The following is a 15507-nucleotide window of genomic DNA, read 5'->3' as shown; positions in this document are numbered from 1 at the left end:
ACCATCTCTTCAGCCCCAGGGTTTCTTTTTAAATTTTTATTATTTGAATGTACACAGATAAAATTGGCCTATGGATTTCTTTGCTGCATTTGTTTTCAGTGCATTTCACTTTGAAAACACATTTGTATCATTCACTCTCTTCATTGTGATGACAAAATACCAATTAGAAACGGCTTAAGGGCAAGAAGCATTTATTTAGACTCATGGTTTCAGATGGTTTAGTCCTTTGCTCTGTTGATTCTGGGCCCATAGTAACAAAGAGAGCATTTGGAGGAGACTGTTCTCTTCAAGTGGACAGGAAGTAGGAGGGAATTTTCAAGACATGTCTCCACTGACCTGTTTCCTTTAACTAGCCTTTACCTCCTAAAATTCCAAAGTCCCCAAAATAGTGCAGCCAGCTAAGCCTGTTGGACATTCACATTCAAACCATGAGGATCTGTGAACCTTGTTGAAGTTTCCATTATAATATTAGATCAGTGCTTTGTATGTATTATATGCATGACTGAGAAAGAACTTTTCCTCATAGAGTTTGCATCTATTCAAGTAAAACACAAAATAATACTTCTTAAGAGAGATGATTGTAATTCCTCCAGAAATTCCGATTCTGTAGGCATGGAGAGACCCAGAGTTCCTTGTTCTATAGAAAACGTGGGACATCGAGCGCATGGTAACCCATCAAGGCCTGATCTCAAATGCACAAAGAACACAAAGCGACTTAGGTTTGAAAAACAGTGATAGAGAGGTGATCAGTAAGAGCAGAAGCCATTGGGCATGTAACTTAAAATTGAAGTGGACAACATTTAGTGTATCTAGTATATATAAAATGCATGTGTAAAACACATACACACACACACAGATTCCTCATGAATTTAAAAAGAAGGCTATGAACTTTAAAAGATTAGAAACTAAAGCCCCAACCAGCTACAGTGTGAGTGGGATGTGCAGCCCTCAGTATGTTAAACTTCAGATTCAATTGTGTCGTTCCCAGTTGGAGTCATTCGATGCCCGGTCTGCAGTCAAGAATGTGCCGAGAGACACATCATCGACAACTTCTTTGTGAAGGACACCACTGAGGTCCCCAGTAGTACAGTAGAAAAGTCTAATCAGGTAAGTGGAAATTCATGATGAAGCGGCTTAAATGCTGAAGGAAATTATATAAATAGCCAAACTTCAGAACATTAATAAAGTGACATCCTTTTTAAGTGTGTGAATGATAGTGAATACTTGAGCTTCGGAATAAAACAGTGCCAATGTAATTTTACCATTGTATTTCTGTATGCTAGAAAGAAACATTATGCTATATTTAATATTGCTTGTACTGAGTTACTAGGTATTATTGAAATTGTTACCTTAAACTTCTTAAAGCGTTATCTTTATGTGTATTTTTGGTAAGTATGCTATGTGTGTGCAATGCTTGTGGAGGCCAAAAGAGGGCATGATAGTCCTTGGAACTGGATGGAGGTAAAGACAGTAAGTAGCAAATCCCTTGAGGGTGTTGGGAACCAGGTCCTCCACAAGAACTACAAGTGTTTTTAGTCTGTGAGCCATCTCTCCAGCCCCAGCCTCCTTTTGGAAACTGTATTGCTCAAATGACATACATTATGTTTTGATCAGTAAGATTTCTACATTCTAACAATTATTTTTTAGTGTGTGCATAAAATCAACTTGGTGAATGAAGTTGGTTTTCTCGTGTGTGTGTGTGTGTGTGTGTGTGTGTGTGTTCTGGAATCAATGTTAGCTCATTATGCTTGCATTGTTAGGTAGAAAACCGCCTTACTTTCTGAACTCTCTCTCCTCCCCAGGGCTTTGTGTTTAAGAAAGGTCAGGTGCTGCTCTGAAAGCTGTGTTTAGTAGCATTGTCCAAGGTGCTGAATTTAGATAAACAACAATATCTTCTTTTCATTCCTTCAAGCCTAAAAGTAGTTATTTTATCCCTGAGAGATTCTGCTTTTCTAGCATGGGAAGGCCCTGCTAAGGTGGAGTCTCTTGCATGTGCCAAGAGTAGTAAATTTGTGTACATACAACTTTTGGTTCATTGTCTGATAGACAGTTCCTTTTCCTAAGATCTAAGCAAGAACTAAGTCTAGTTAGAAAACAGTTGTTAATTGTGTCTATTGTATAACTGGTGTCTACTTCCTTCCCACTTGATTTTCAGCTTGTTTGTTCCAGCGGAATATAGGGCTCAAGTTACTTAGAAAAGATTTAGTTAATACTAATTAAAATTCAGTTGTTTTAACAGTGTCCACGTTGCTCCCCAGAGGCCAGATTGAGCTTGCTTCAGGGGATAAGCCATTTCCTTGTGAAACCAGCTTTAAATATTGGAATTGGTTTGCCTCAGGTGATGTGTGTATAGTGCAGGAGACCCTGAGCTCATCAGCCTTTTCTAGGGCTGATAATCCAGAAACTGTGCGGACTACAGTGTGATCAGCTGTTTCTCTAGGCCTCTCTTATTTCCTGCTTTGCTGCTTTTGTTGTATTGTTTTACAATAGGCTCTTGCAGTGCAGCCCAGGATGGCCTTGAGCTCAGTCCTCTTGCTGCTCCCCCAGGACGACAGGTATTACCATATCTTGCTTGTGTTTGCATCTTATATTTTGTTTCATTTACCAGGGATCTGGAGCAGTGGGTGTTTGCCATTCCCCACTCATCTGTTAGCCTTCAGTGGAAGATGAGAAATTTAAGTAGCATCCTTATAGACATGGTAGTTGAACTTGAGTATTTCCCTAGATGTAGGGTGAACCTACAGAGTCACAGGAAGAGAAGTGGCAGATGGGATCCCGAGTGGAATTGGGAAAGCAGAGAGGATTGGTAGATAAAGTGATTCCTAGCACTGCCAGTGTGAGAAAAGGTGGAGATGACAAGCCCTGAGAAAGGCAGATTTTTGGTTCCTGGGAATACCAGATATTTGGTAGTTTCTTATTTATGTGATTTGTTTGTTTGCTTGCTTGCTTGCTTGCTTGTTTCTAACTACCAAAATAGTATTGCCGCTGCCTTCACCCTTCAACCAGCTAGCTACATCTGCTAGATACTTCCTCAGTACCCAGTGCACTCTCCAAGCTTGCTTTACTTTGTAAATCTCACCTTCTGTTCTCTTCCTCACTTCTGCTAGCCCCCTTGTGTGGGCATGCCTTCCACCTGTCTGGTCTGTCCTTTGCATTGGAGTAATAGTGCTTTCTCTTCGGACAGACCGACATTGTCATGTGGCCTTACTTGATCTGACCCAGCTCCTTCTCTTAAGTCTTCCCCTGGATGCCTGTAGTAAAGGACCACTGGCTGTGTCTCAGTTCTTGAAAGCAGCCATGATCTTGCTTGTTTGGTTGGTGCTATTCTCACTAGATGATTTTCATCTAGGTTTCACAGCTTGGTGCTGACAAAGTCTTTTTAGGAAAAGCTTGCCTCAGTGTCTTCATTTATAAGCACTGACAACTCTTTGTGCATTTCTCCTATCGGCTCTTCACAGAGGTGATCATTGCAATAGTGTGTCTTTCCCATTTAATCTTAGGAACTCAATAAAGATGTATCCATGGGCTGGACAGATGTCTCCGAGGTTAAGAACACTTACTGCTCTTCTGAAGGTTCTGTGCTCAATTCCCAGCCCCCACATGGCAGATCACACCCATCCGATGCCATTCTTTGCTGTGCAGACATGCATGCAAAGTACCTATACACATAAAGTACACAAATAAGTATATCTTTAAAATTTGTACCATTGCCTTCGTTTAAATGATGAATTCTGTATTCTGTTCAAGACCATTGTTGTAGTTAGGTTTCTAGGTAAAATACCACGACCCAGAGTAACTTGGGAAGGAAAAGGTTTATTTCAACTTGAAATCTACATCACAGTTCATTATCAGAGAGTCATAGCAGAAACTTACGGTTGGATCCCAGAGGCAAGAACTGAAGCAGAGGTCATGAAGGAATGTTGCGTGGGTTGCTCAGCCTACTTCTGTAACCCAAAGCCACCTACCCAGAGATTTCACTGTGGGTTCTCCTACATTAAACCTTAACACCTGAGGACTTGTCTGTATGCCAGCCCCTTTCCTTTTCTTTTTTTCTCTTCTCTTTTTTCTTTTATGTTTTATGTGTACGGGCTCCTGGCCTGCATGCCTGTCCATCCATCATATGCATGCAGCGCCCACTTAGGCCAGAAGAGGGCCCTGGATCCTCCAGAACTACAGACAACCCTAAATTACCACATGGGTTTCATAAACTGAACCCAGGTCAAGAGCAGCCAGCATTCCCAACCACTGAAATATCTCTCCAGACCCTCAGTAGCTTAATCTTCTGGAGGCATTGTCTTCCCAGGCTAGAGAGATGGCTTAGTGGTTAAGAACAACGCTGTTTACTCTTCCAGAAGACTTGGGTTCAGTTTCCAGCATCTGGCTCACAACCAGTTGTAACTAGTTCCCGAAGATCAGACACTGTCTTCTGAGCTCCACAGGCACTGCACACATGTACTGCACGGACATCCTTGCACGCCAAATGCCCACACACATAAAGATAACATAGAGGACGTAAAAGAATCTGTTTCCAGATGTCTCTGGAGTTTTCTCAAGTCAACAAAAGCCATGCAGCTGATAACCACTTAACTAGTTAGTAGGATAACCTGAGTTTTCACTTGTCCTTCCATCTAGGAGGTTTGCAAGCACTATAAGGACAGACGTGTGTGTACTTTTCCTTACCATTGTGTGCTCAGTACCTAGCCTAGCACTTGGAATGACTAGGATACTGGATGAGGGAGAGAAATGTACTTAAATTCATTTTTTAATATTTTATTTTTGCTTTATTTGTGTTTTTGACAACATGTATGCATGCTGTCAAAAATATTCCTGGTGTCTTCAGAGGCCAGATGAGAACATTGGATTCACTATAATTGGAGTTACAGGTGGTCACCAGCTGGCGTTTGGGTGTGAGGATCTGAATCCAGCGTTCTATGTGAGAACTGCGTAACTGCGGAGCCATCTCTCCAATTTGTTTTTCTTTTTTAAGATTTATTTTTGTTTTATTATTGTTTTTGTTTTGTATGTCTGAGTGTATGTTTGTATGTATGTACACCATGCATATGCTTAGCTCTCACAGAAGCCAGAAGAGGATGTCAGATCTCCTGAAACTGGAGTTACAGGTGGTTGTAAGTGATTGTGTGTGTGCTGGGAACCAAATATGAATCATCTAAAGCAAGAACTTATGCCCTTAACACTGGAGCTGTCTGTCTCTTAAACCAGTTGAAATGATTTTTACATATATCATTTGCCTAGTGTGGAATGTCTAGTATATCAATCTATGGAGAAAATGTGTTTAAATAATCTTTGTCCGGTCTAGTGTTGCACACTTTTATCCTAGAAGCAGAATCTTAGGTGTCTTAGGAGTTCAAGTCCAGCCTAGTCTAAATAGTCCCAGATTAACCAGAGCTACGTAGTGAGACCTTGTCTAAAACGACAATTCTTATGGATAATATATTCATTTTAATATACATATATATAGTTTAATGCATACTATCAGTTTTAACTTAGAATAATATAAGAAAAATAATAGTCCATTTGGTTAGTGTCTCATTCTTTTTCACTTATTTCAACAATTTGTGTGACCAGATTCTTTTATTGTTAGGTATGTACAAGCTGTGAAGACAATGCAGAAGCTAATGGGTTTTGTGTAGAGTGTGTTGAATGGCTCTGCAAGACATGTATTAGAGCTCACCAGAGGGTGAAGTTCACAAAAGACCACACAGTCAGGCAGAAAGAAGAAGTGTCTCCAGGTAATGAATCAGGTTTTTCCGCGCTTCTCTCTTGCTCTCTCTGCAACTGTGTGTTTACATTTACTGTACTGACTTATTTTGATACAGCTATACATACTATATGTACTTTAAATTATGCTTTTTGATGCAAAGAAGTCAACATTCTATCTGAAATTATACTTAGAGGTATTATAAGTATGGATTACATATTAAATCTTGTTTATATTATATTCCCAACTCTCCTGCTTCTGTAAATTCAATTTGGTGTAATCAGAAGGGAAATAAAACAAAATAAAACGTTGCTTTTGTAAATCTTAGCTGAATAAGAGTGAAGGCCATTGACTACTTTCTTTGGCTGAGTTATGCAGGTTTTATTGTCTCTCAGACGGGGCTTACCTCCTTAAAGTGGAGTTTGAGGAAATCACATTGAACACAGGAGGAGGTGAGGTTTATGTAGCCCAGAGAAACCCTGCAAGAGTTTTCAAGAGTTGGGCATTTCTAGAGGAATTTTGGTTATATTAGGAATTTGGCTGAACATTTCAAAATTATTCAACAGAACATCTTAACTTCATAGGTGTCACATTCCAGAAACAGGTTAAAGCACAGTCAACTTGAATTTTGCAACAAATAGAAATGAACTTGTTCTGACTTTATAACATAGTGGCTTCTGTCCTTAAGATTGAGCTGGTCCATCACAAATGTTCTTAACTAATGAACCAGCTCTCTGGCCCCACTTAACATCATGTTTTAAGAGTTCATACATATCATTGCTTTTTTTCCCCCTTAAGATTTGCTTTTCTCCTGTTTGTCCTGAGTCGGTCAGTATATGTACCTTTATATTCTAAATTTATATTCCTTACAGTCTAAGTACTAGAAGTGAAAATGCCAGATGCCTCTTGTACTGCAGGAGTATCTAATAAAGAATATAAGCAAATATATACTGAGAGTTGGGCTACCAAATTCTGTTGGAATACTTACAAAGAGTACCAACCTCAGATTTGGGAATTTAAGTTGGAGGCCAGATAACTGCAGTTGAACGAGCTCTAGCTATAGAAATTGAAGAGTTGCTTGGTAGCATCACTGTTTCATTTGGGCTACATAGACCATGAAACTTTCCTCATAGGTCTTGGCATTCTAGATATTGGAGTAGGAAATTAGACATGTACAGGGTTGGGTTATCTGGGCAGATATTGTAGAAATGGAACAACATAGGAAATTGATATAAAGGCATGTTGAACTGTTTATGGATTTTAATTGGCTAATGGAGGTACAAAGTGTTAAGAGGATATAACTGATAAGGGAATTAGTAACATAGCCATTATAGTAAATTAAGAAAGAATGGTTGGAGTGGGACTGGTGAGTTGGTAATTATAGAAACAGAATAGTAATAACAAATTCTACAGTGTAGCCGAGTGGATGGTTAAAATGAAGCAATGGTCTCTGTCTTACCTTTGGTTGCAGGTGCCTGTAGTCCCAGCAGTTGGAAGAGGCAGAGTGTAACCCGTTGTCTAAGTTACAGCCATTCATAATCCAGTCACCGTAGTGATTAGCTCAACAACTGAGCACCAGACCTTTGACACAGGAGCTTTTGGGGAGGGGAGGGAGAGGGAACGTTTCACGTCCAAACTGTAACAACTACCAAAACTTTCTATGCTTATTTTTCCTTTTTCATTGTGAGTTTAACAAATTTATATCATTTTCTTTTTAACTTATAGGGTTAGTTTGGTTTTATTTTCATCTATAGAAATAGCTCTTTGAATATATTTACCCAGCTGTTTATACCATTACCTTCTAGTCCATCAGTCTTGCTTCTTCTCAGTTACCTTAATTTTATTTTAAATTTCTGTTACTAGAGATGAGTGTGGAGATGCACACCTTTAATCCGAGCACTCAGGACAGAGGCTGGTTGATCTCTGGGAGTTTGAGGCCAGCCTGTCCTCTATAGCAAGTTCTGTGACAGCCAGAGCTGCATAATGGAGGGAGGCCTGCCTCAAAAACAACAACAAAGGGTTTTTTGATTTTCTTTGTTTGTCTTTATTACCAGGACAGCTATATGCGTGATGTGTTTTAAGATAAGTATTTAATGTTTGAATTATAGTTTTTCACATTCAGATGATTTTAAGATGTTCTGCTATTGAAGGGTTTACTTTTGTCTTCACTCGCTTCCTACATTTGTAGTTCTGTGAATGACTATGAATGACTGATATATTATTAATGTAAATTGCTGCATAGTGTGATTATTATGAACTCAAGAATTGATTATAGTGAAGAATCCTCTTGAGCTTCTGATCCTCCTTGCCTCCACCTCTCAGGAGCTGCTTGATAGGGTCGCAGTCTGTGCTAGTATGCCCAACTTAGGAGGTGATGGGGAGTGAACTCAGGGTTTCATGTCTGCAAGGCAAACACTGCCAACAAGGCTGTCCCCCAGCACCTGCAAGAATTTCCTTAAAGGAAAGAAAAAAAATTGCCCAGTTTTTTGCTTTTACTATTTTTTATTGTCAACTTTTCATTAACTTGTGGTAAGATAACTCTATTAACTCAGTTTTCCTTTTTGGTTACTTCTAAGGTTTTTCTAAAAAATTAAAATCCTGTAAATATTTTAGTTGTCTCTAATATTTACATTTAGTAAAGCTTGCCTATTATGGGGAAAAAACTTTAAAAACATAGAAACCATAAACACAGCATTTAGACCTGATAATTTAGGTTTATGTTCCCCCCAACCCCCTCCCCCCAGAGGAGTCTATTTAAACAGTGATTCATTTTTAGAGCTGGGAATGTGGCTCAGTGATAGAATGCTTGGCAAGTTCAGTTCCCGGTATCACAAATATTAAACAAGCCACATCTTTTTTGTTGTTGTTTTGTTTGAGAGTGTTTCTCTGTATCCCTGGCTGTCATAGAATTTACTCTGTACAGCAGGCTGGTCTTGAACTCAGAGATCTACCTATCCCTGTGTCCCAAGTGTAGGGGTTAACATGCACCACCACCACTGCCTGGCAACAAAGGTCATCTTAGTAATAATGATAATAATAATTATAGTAATATAACACACACGCACACACACACACACACACACACATATATATTTTTAACTGTGACTGTGTAAGTGCCTGCTTTTGTACTTGCATATTCCTTGCCCATGCATTACGAACGGAGGTCAGAAGAAAATTATGAACTAGAATTAGAACAATAGGCAATTTTGAGCCACCTGATTTGGGTGCTGGGAACCCAACTGAGTGAGGTCCTTTGGTAGAGCAGTAAGTGATCTTGACTGCTGAGGTATCTCTCCAGCCTCTCAAAAGGACAAAATAGGTCAAAAAATAATATCAAACTATTGACACATGGGAGGCTTTACACTAATATCCATGTTAAAAAGCCTAGCATGATGGCTCTTGCTTGTAGTCTGGGCAAGTGATGGAGCATCCGGGTACAGGGTTACAGACATTTGCCATTTCCTGAGGCTTATTCACCAGGCAGCTTCACTTGTTAGACAGCTCTATATTCTAGTGAGAAACTCCAGCTCAAAAGCATTTGGGTGGCTTCTAAGAAACAACACCTGAGGTATATCTATACAACCTTGCTCACCTGTGTATATATGCATGCACCTAAACACACGCGTACACATAGTTTAGAATACATGAACCAAAAAAAAAAAAAAAAAAACAACAACAAAAAAAAAAAACTTAGACATCAAGATACTCTCCTCATATAATCTTGTCACTAAAAGAAGTACAGGTAAACAGAAAACATGTAAGAGACTGTTCAGGAGCTTAAGTCATCAGGAAATGTAATGAAGTTACATTTATGTTTGATCTCATTGCAGTCGGAATGGCTATAATTTTTAAAAAAGATGTGACAAGGACAGTGTGAGAAAAAGAACACTTGAAGTATTGATGGAAGTATAAATTTGTTCATTCTCCTCACAAAACTAAACATAGCTGAGGCTGTACTCCGTATTAAAATGTTGCTTAGTTTATATAAAGCTCTAGGTTTAATTCCTAGAACTGACCAGATGGGTGGGATTCACCAGTGAAAGATGCAGCTGTCTCTGAAGAAGAGGTATGTAAGTGTATAACCGACCTGCATTCTCAACTCTGACCCTGATCATCAGCCAATTGACTAGTCCACAACAAAAGAAATTTGTTTTATTATGTATATAGGGGTATTTTGCCTGATGTATATCTATGTACCACCAAATTAGAGCCTGGTACATGGGGAGATCATTAAGAGGACATCAGTATTCATGGAACTGGAGTTAGAGAGGACTGTGTATTGCTCATGGTTTTACTAAGATGGAACTGAAGTACTCCGGAAGATCAGCAAGTATGTCCCACTGCTGAGCCACTTTTCCAGCCTTAGTGCACATATTTTGATCCTCTTGTCTCATATTTGGGATAGAAAACATTCAGTTTATACTCCTGCAGACTATCTTAAGACTTTTTAATTATATAGATCTCTTGTCATTGCATATCTGTTTAAATTACTCCTTAATTAAAGTAAAAAATCTTACCCATTTTCCTTAAATATTTGAGAAGTGTTTTGTGAGATTTTTTTCTTTTTTACAGTTTTATTTATTCCATGTGTGTATATATATGTGGGCACCTTGTGCGAGACTGGCTACTTCCAACCTCGTCTTGAGAAAGGGAATCAGTGAATGGCAGCAGCGGAAGACTCAGTCAGTGATTGATGCTAGCTGGCGGCTCTGAGATCTGCCCTAGATAGCTCTCTCTTACAGAACAAAGCCCAGTCTGTTATAAAGCTGCTTCCTTAGAGATTGCTTATCAGTTTAACAATTTACCCCAGGTACCCTTTTGATCATTCCACAAATCAGCATTTTATGACCTCAGCCTGTTAGACTGTTAGAAACTTAAATGCAGAGCACATTCAAGGCAGTTGAACCAGACAGCAAGTACATTTTTTTTTTAGCATCACAAGTCCTGTGCAGTTCACTGGGCACAGCACTTGTGGTTGCCAAGTCTAGTAAAGAGGCTATTTTTTTTATGTGAGAAAATTAGGTTTAAGCACAATATTTTTTATATTTTTTTTTCCAATTTAGTGAGCTTCTGTTTGGGCTCATGCAAGCAGCATTTTAGCTCATATTTATAATTCTTAGTTACCTCAGTATGTTATTTTAATCTTTGGATTTATTCTTTTCATCTCAGTAAATTCTGTGCTTATTGGAAAATATTAAGCAATCTATAAAAGTAAGAATATCATTAAACCATCATCTTTTTTCTTGGTACTAGACTTTTTAATCTGACCCCAGCCTCTATTTGGATTGTACATTTTAGGGAGTAGAATATCTGGATCAAATTTAGTTTTGGATGGTTTCTGTGGAGGTGACCACCATTTTACCACTAATATTATATAACTGTCTCTCTGAGCCTTGTTTTGTAACTATTCCTTTCTCTTTCTTGCTTCAGGGTTTTTTCTCTATTGATCAAATTATGTCATTTTTAATATTTTTCTGACTATGCTAATTCATTAGAATAGCTCCCTCTGTTCTTTCAGGTCTGCGAAGCCCCTCATAAAATTTTTATTGCATCCTTATATTTTAAGTTGTTGAAAAATCCTATTAAGAACAGCTCTTACACTGATTTATGTATTCTTGAACTCATGTTTTCAGAATTCTTTCCAACAGCCTTAGGGCTGTCCTGAAGGTCACAGTGTCATCATTTTGCTGAGGCTCACCAGACAAGTTTTTGATTCTGAGAATCAGGCTATTTCTGATTATCATGGAGTCTGTTAACCTTGGCAGAGAGAAGGTTCCTCAGAGGAGGAACATGAATACAATCATACATTGTTATACAATCAGGTCTTATGACTCAGCTACCTTCAGCACTTTAAGAGACCCATGTCCTGCTGGCTCTTCTCCAGGGGCTGAAGTCATTTCGTGTCATCCCAGATGCCATAGGAGACATCTTGTGGGAGTTGGTTTTCCTTCCACCATGTGGGTCCTGGGGATTAAACTTAGTTCATCAGGCTTGGAAGCAGATACCTTTACCTACCAGCCTTGAAAATATTCAATATTTCAAAATCTGTAATGCAGTAGTGATTAAGTGCTCAGAGAAAAGAAAGGTAGTTCTTCTATGTCAGTGGAATTGAGTAGAAAATGGACCGCTAACGATTTATTATTCAGTTACAGTAATTTTCTTTCTGTTTTCTGTTTTTGCAGAAGCAGTTGGTGTGACAAGTCAGCGACCAGTGTTCTGTCCGTTCCATAAGAAGGAGCAGTTGAAACTCTACTGTGAAACATGTGATAAACTGACATGTCGAGACTGCCAGCTCCTAGAACACAAAGAACACAGGTACCTGCATCTTTTGCTCTCTTCAGATCTGCAGCATTCCTTTATGTGGCTTACAGACTGTTACTGCTTCAGCTGAATGGCAGTTTGTGTGTCTTTTGTTTGTCCAGAGGTATCCTGTCTTACACGGCGGTTTCTCAATTTCAGGGTTTGTTTTGTTTTGCCTTTTGTTTTGGTCTGGACAGTGCATTGAAAGAATCTATGCATTGTATGGTGTTTAGCAGCATCCCAGTGGAATATTGGTTGTACCCTGTACTACTCTGCCCTCTTACATAACAGCTAAACATTTTTAAATATTTAAGACCAAATGCCCTGTAGGCCAAAATCAGTCCACTTTGAAAGTTGATTTCTTACCATGCTGTTTTTGTTGTTGTTGTTGTTGTTTCTTAAATAACAAGATAGTAGTAGTTGTTGCTTTTTAAATAATAGAATGTTATAGACCAGGAGTCACTCCACAAACTACATGAACAACAATCTCAATGAGAAAGAGATAGTTTATTGAGAATTTGCACTAGGACTGATTGATCAGGACTGCAAACCAGGCTTAGGAGCTTATTTCAACCCCAAGCCAGGATCCTACCTCTAGAGCTTTTAATAAGCCTAAGATTTATAAACATCTGTGCCGAGTTATTCCACCAATGAGGGTTTAGGGATGGGGGGTTTCCTTAGGAACATGTCTTTGTTGTACACTTATCCCACTCCCGTTGGCTGGTGTATTCAACTGTGGCAGGGGACTTGACTTACATACATTTATGTCTTAACTTTCCAAGCAGGATGTCAGTTACCCACCTAACGTGTGTCTTTCTGCCAAGTAGGATGTCAGTTCCCAGGGAGGTCTTGGGAACTTAGTCTTTATTTGACCCCCCTACACAAAATGGAAGTCTTATTCCAAATGACTTCTTATATTGATGCAGGTGTCTCTCTAACGTTGGGGTCTATCCCGGGGCCAGATTATAAAGGCAAGGTCCGTCCCAAGGCAAGAAACCATCAAAGCTCATGTACAGGGCCAGGAAGTGCTGCTGGGTGGTTGGTTCTGGTCCAAGTTTATTATGGCTAACTATACAAAGCAATTCTAACTGATTTCTATTGTGATTTGTTTCCAAGAACACCAAAGAACAGAACAGAATATGCAATCAATTTGGGCATGAGAAAGTTTCCTTGTAACATTAGCAACAGCACAAAGTGACTGGCTAGACAGGCAGCAGCAGTCACCCAGGTCTTAACAGAGGAGTCATTATTTTCATGGGGTTTTGGTTTGGGTTTGTTGGTTTGAAGTTGTTGTTGTTGTTGTTGTTGTTGTTTATGTATAGTCTCACTAAGTAGTCTTACCTATTCTGGAACTATGTAAACCAGGTTGGTCTCAAACTCAGAGGTCCATCTTAGTTGTGGCTGGCTTTTTTAAAATTAAGTTTATTGTTAGTGTGTTTCCATGTATGTTCATCTGTGTGTGTGTGTGTGTGTGTGTGTGTGTGTGTCTGTTTGAGAGTCCTTTCCTTTCATCTGGGTTCCATAGACCAAGCCCAGTTGTGCTGGCCCTGACTACTCTAGATGTTACAACCCAAGCTTGTATTGTATTCACCTTTTTCCTGGATCAGGCATGAACCTTATTAGAAAACAACCTTTGTCTTCTAATGAGTCCTGCATTGTCTTGTATATGGTATATATGCATATACTACATACCAAGGCTCTTCTGACTTTGCTTCTGTGATTTTAATTATTCTTACTGAGCCTATATCAGAGGTAGAGCTCCCCAGGTTGAAATATTTTTCACCTTTATTGTTTTGGTTCTACTTTTTTTTAAATAGGGTCTTTATTATATAGTTTTGACTATCCTAAAACTCACTACATAGACCAGGCTGACTTTGAACACATAAGAGATCTACCTGCCAGCCTCCCTAGTGCTGAATTTAAAGGAATGTATTAACCACACCCAGTTTTTCAGCTCCATTTAACATTAAGAATATGTTCCTTGGCTACAGAATTCTAGGTTTGCAGTTATTATTCAAACCCCCTGCTTTAGCCTTCCAATTGGCTAGCACTTCACCTATTTTATCTTTATGTTTAGATGGGGGGGGGGGTTTACTCGTGTCCGTGGCACACATGGGGAGGTTAGAGGACAGCTTGCACAAGTCCATCTTCCCTCCACCATGTAAGGCTCAGGACAGAACTTGGGTTTTCTAGCTTGAAGATAATGGGGCTTCTTCCTGCTTTGCTATCTACCAGCCTAGAGTTCTTTCTGCGATGTATACCCTAAGTGTCTCCTCTTATGATTGCTTTCTATAGTTTACCAGAGTCGACCATCTTGACTCCCTGGTTAATAACAACTGCTAAATGCTGTGTCTTATTTTAGGTTAATCAAGGTTTTAATCACAAGATGTAATATCAAATACCTTCCCCCATTTATCCAAAAGAATAATGTTTTGGCTTGTTGTACAACAAAACTCCTTACTGTTTAGATATGATCTTGAAAGTGTTATTCTCAGCAAACTTCCATGGTTCTGAAATCCCAAAATAGTTAGCCTATTAATATTAACAAATTTTTTCCTTTTTTTTTTTTTTTTTTTTTTTTTGCTGCATCTGTCTAATGAGCTGTATACATCTCTGAAACTGAGTGTTGGGTATTTACTACACTTGATACTCTTGAAATAAAGAGTATCAAAGACTTCTTTGTTGAATAATAATTTTGTAAATAGCCAGCTGACTTCATTTTTCTCTTCCTAGTTAAAAATTTATAATTTGATTTATTTCTATATTGTTCCCTATGGTGTTTTCTCTATCTACCAAGCTAAAGGTTTGTTGTTTGTTTGTTTGTGTGACTTGTTTTTCCTTTATAATCTTGTCATTTGTACATTGCAAATTGTTTCCATTGTTCCGTGGTATGTTTGGAGAAATGGTTGGCCATAAAACCACAACAATTATTAACTGCAAAAGTTTCACTTTTTAATAAAGCTCAGAGCCCAACAATAACAAGGCTCCCCTGCTTTTGGTCGGCCATTTCTCTCTCCTACTTCCAGGAGACTGCAAGTTTGGCTAGTCATAAATAAATTTTTACCTTGTAACATTTTAGTGTTTACTCCTGGTTTTCGACAACAGAATTTGAGAAGATGGGAATACATGCCTTTTAAAGACTTTCTAGGTGTTTATGTATGTACATCCTTGCAGACCACATTATGTGTGGAGGTCAGAGGACATCTTGTGGGAACACTTTCCTGCCATAAGGGTCCCAGCAATCAAAATTAGACTTGACAATTAGCATTTTTATACCCTTGGGGCCATCTTGCCAGCCCACATTCTGTATATTCTAAGATCATTTTTATACCTTTTATATAATTTCTATTTCTTTAAAATAACCTATTTATGTGTGTTTGTATGTATGTGCATATGGATTGAGGTTCCCCTAGAGACCAGGCGAGAGCATCAGATCTCTAGAATTGGAGTTACAGGTGGTAAAGAGCAGCCTCTTAACCAGGATCGTC

General features: G+C 38.8%; 1 protein-coding gene across 2 annotated transcripts in view; it reads left to right on the top strand.

Moving 5' to 3' along the window:
• The window catches only part of TRIM24 (tripartite motif containing 24), a 97227-nt gene that overhangs the window by 44346 nt on the left and 37374 nt on the right, over positions 1–15507 (top strand). For both annotated transcript variants that reach the window (XM_080932034.1, XM_080932033.1), the window contains exons 2-4: positions 989–1107; positions 5603–5750; positions 11902–12034. In XM_080932034.1, the coding sequence (XP_080788160.1) occupies positions 989–1107; positions 5603–5750; positions 11902–12034 (400 nt within the window). The remainder of the gene's footprint in view (positions 1–988; positions 1108–5602; positions 5751–11901; positions 12035–15507) is intronic.

The sequence above is a fragment of the Micromys minutus genome (assembly GCF_963924665.1).
Source record: "Micromys minutus genome assembly, chromosome: 18".
Lineage (NCBI taxonomy): Eukaryota > Metazoa > Chordata > Mammalia > Rodentia > Muridae > Micromys > Micromys minutus.
This window is presented reverse-complemented; position numbering and strand designations above follow the sequence as displayed.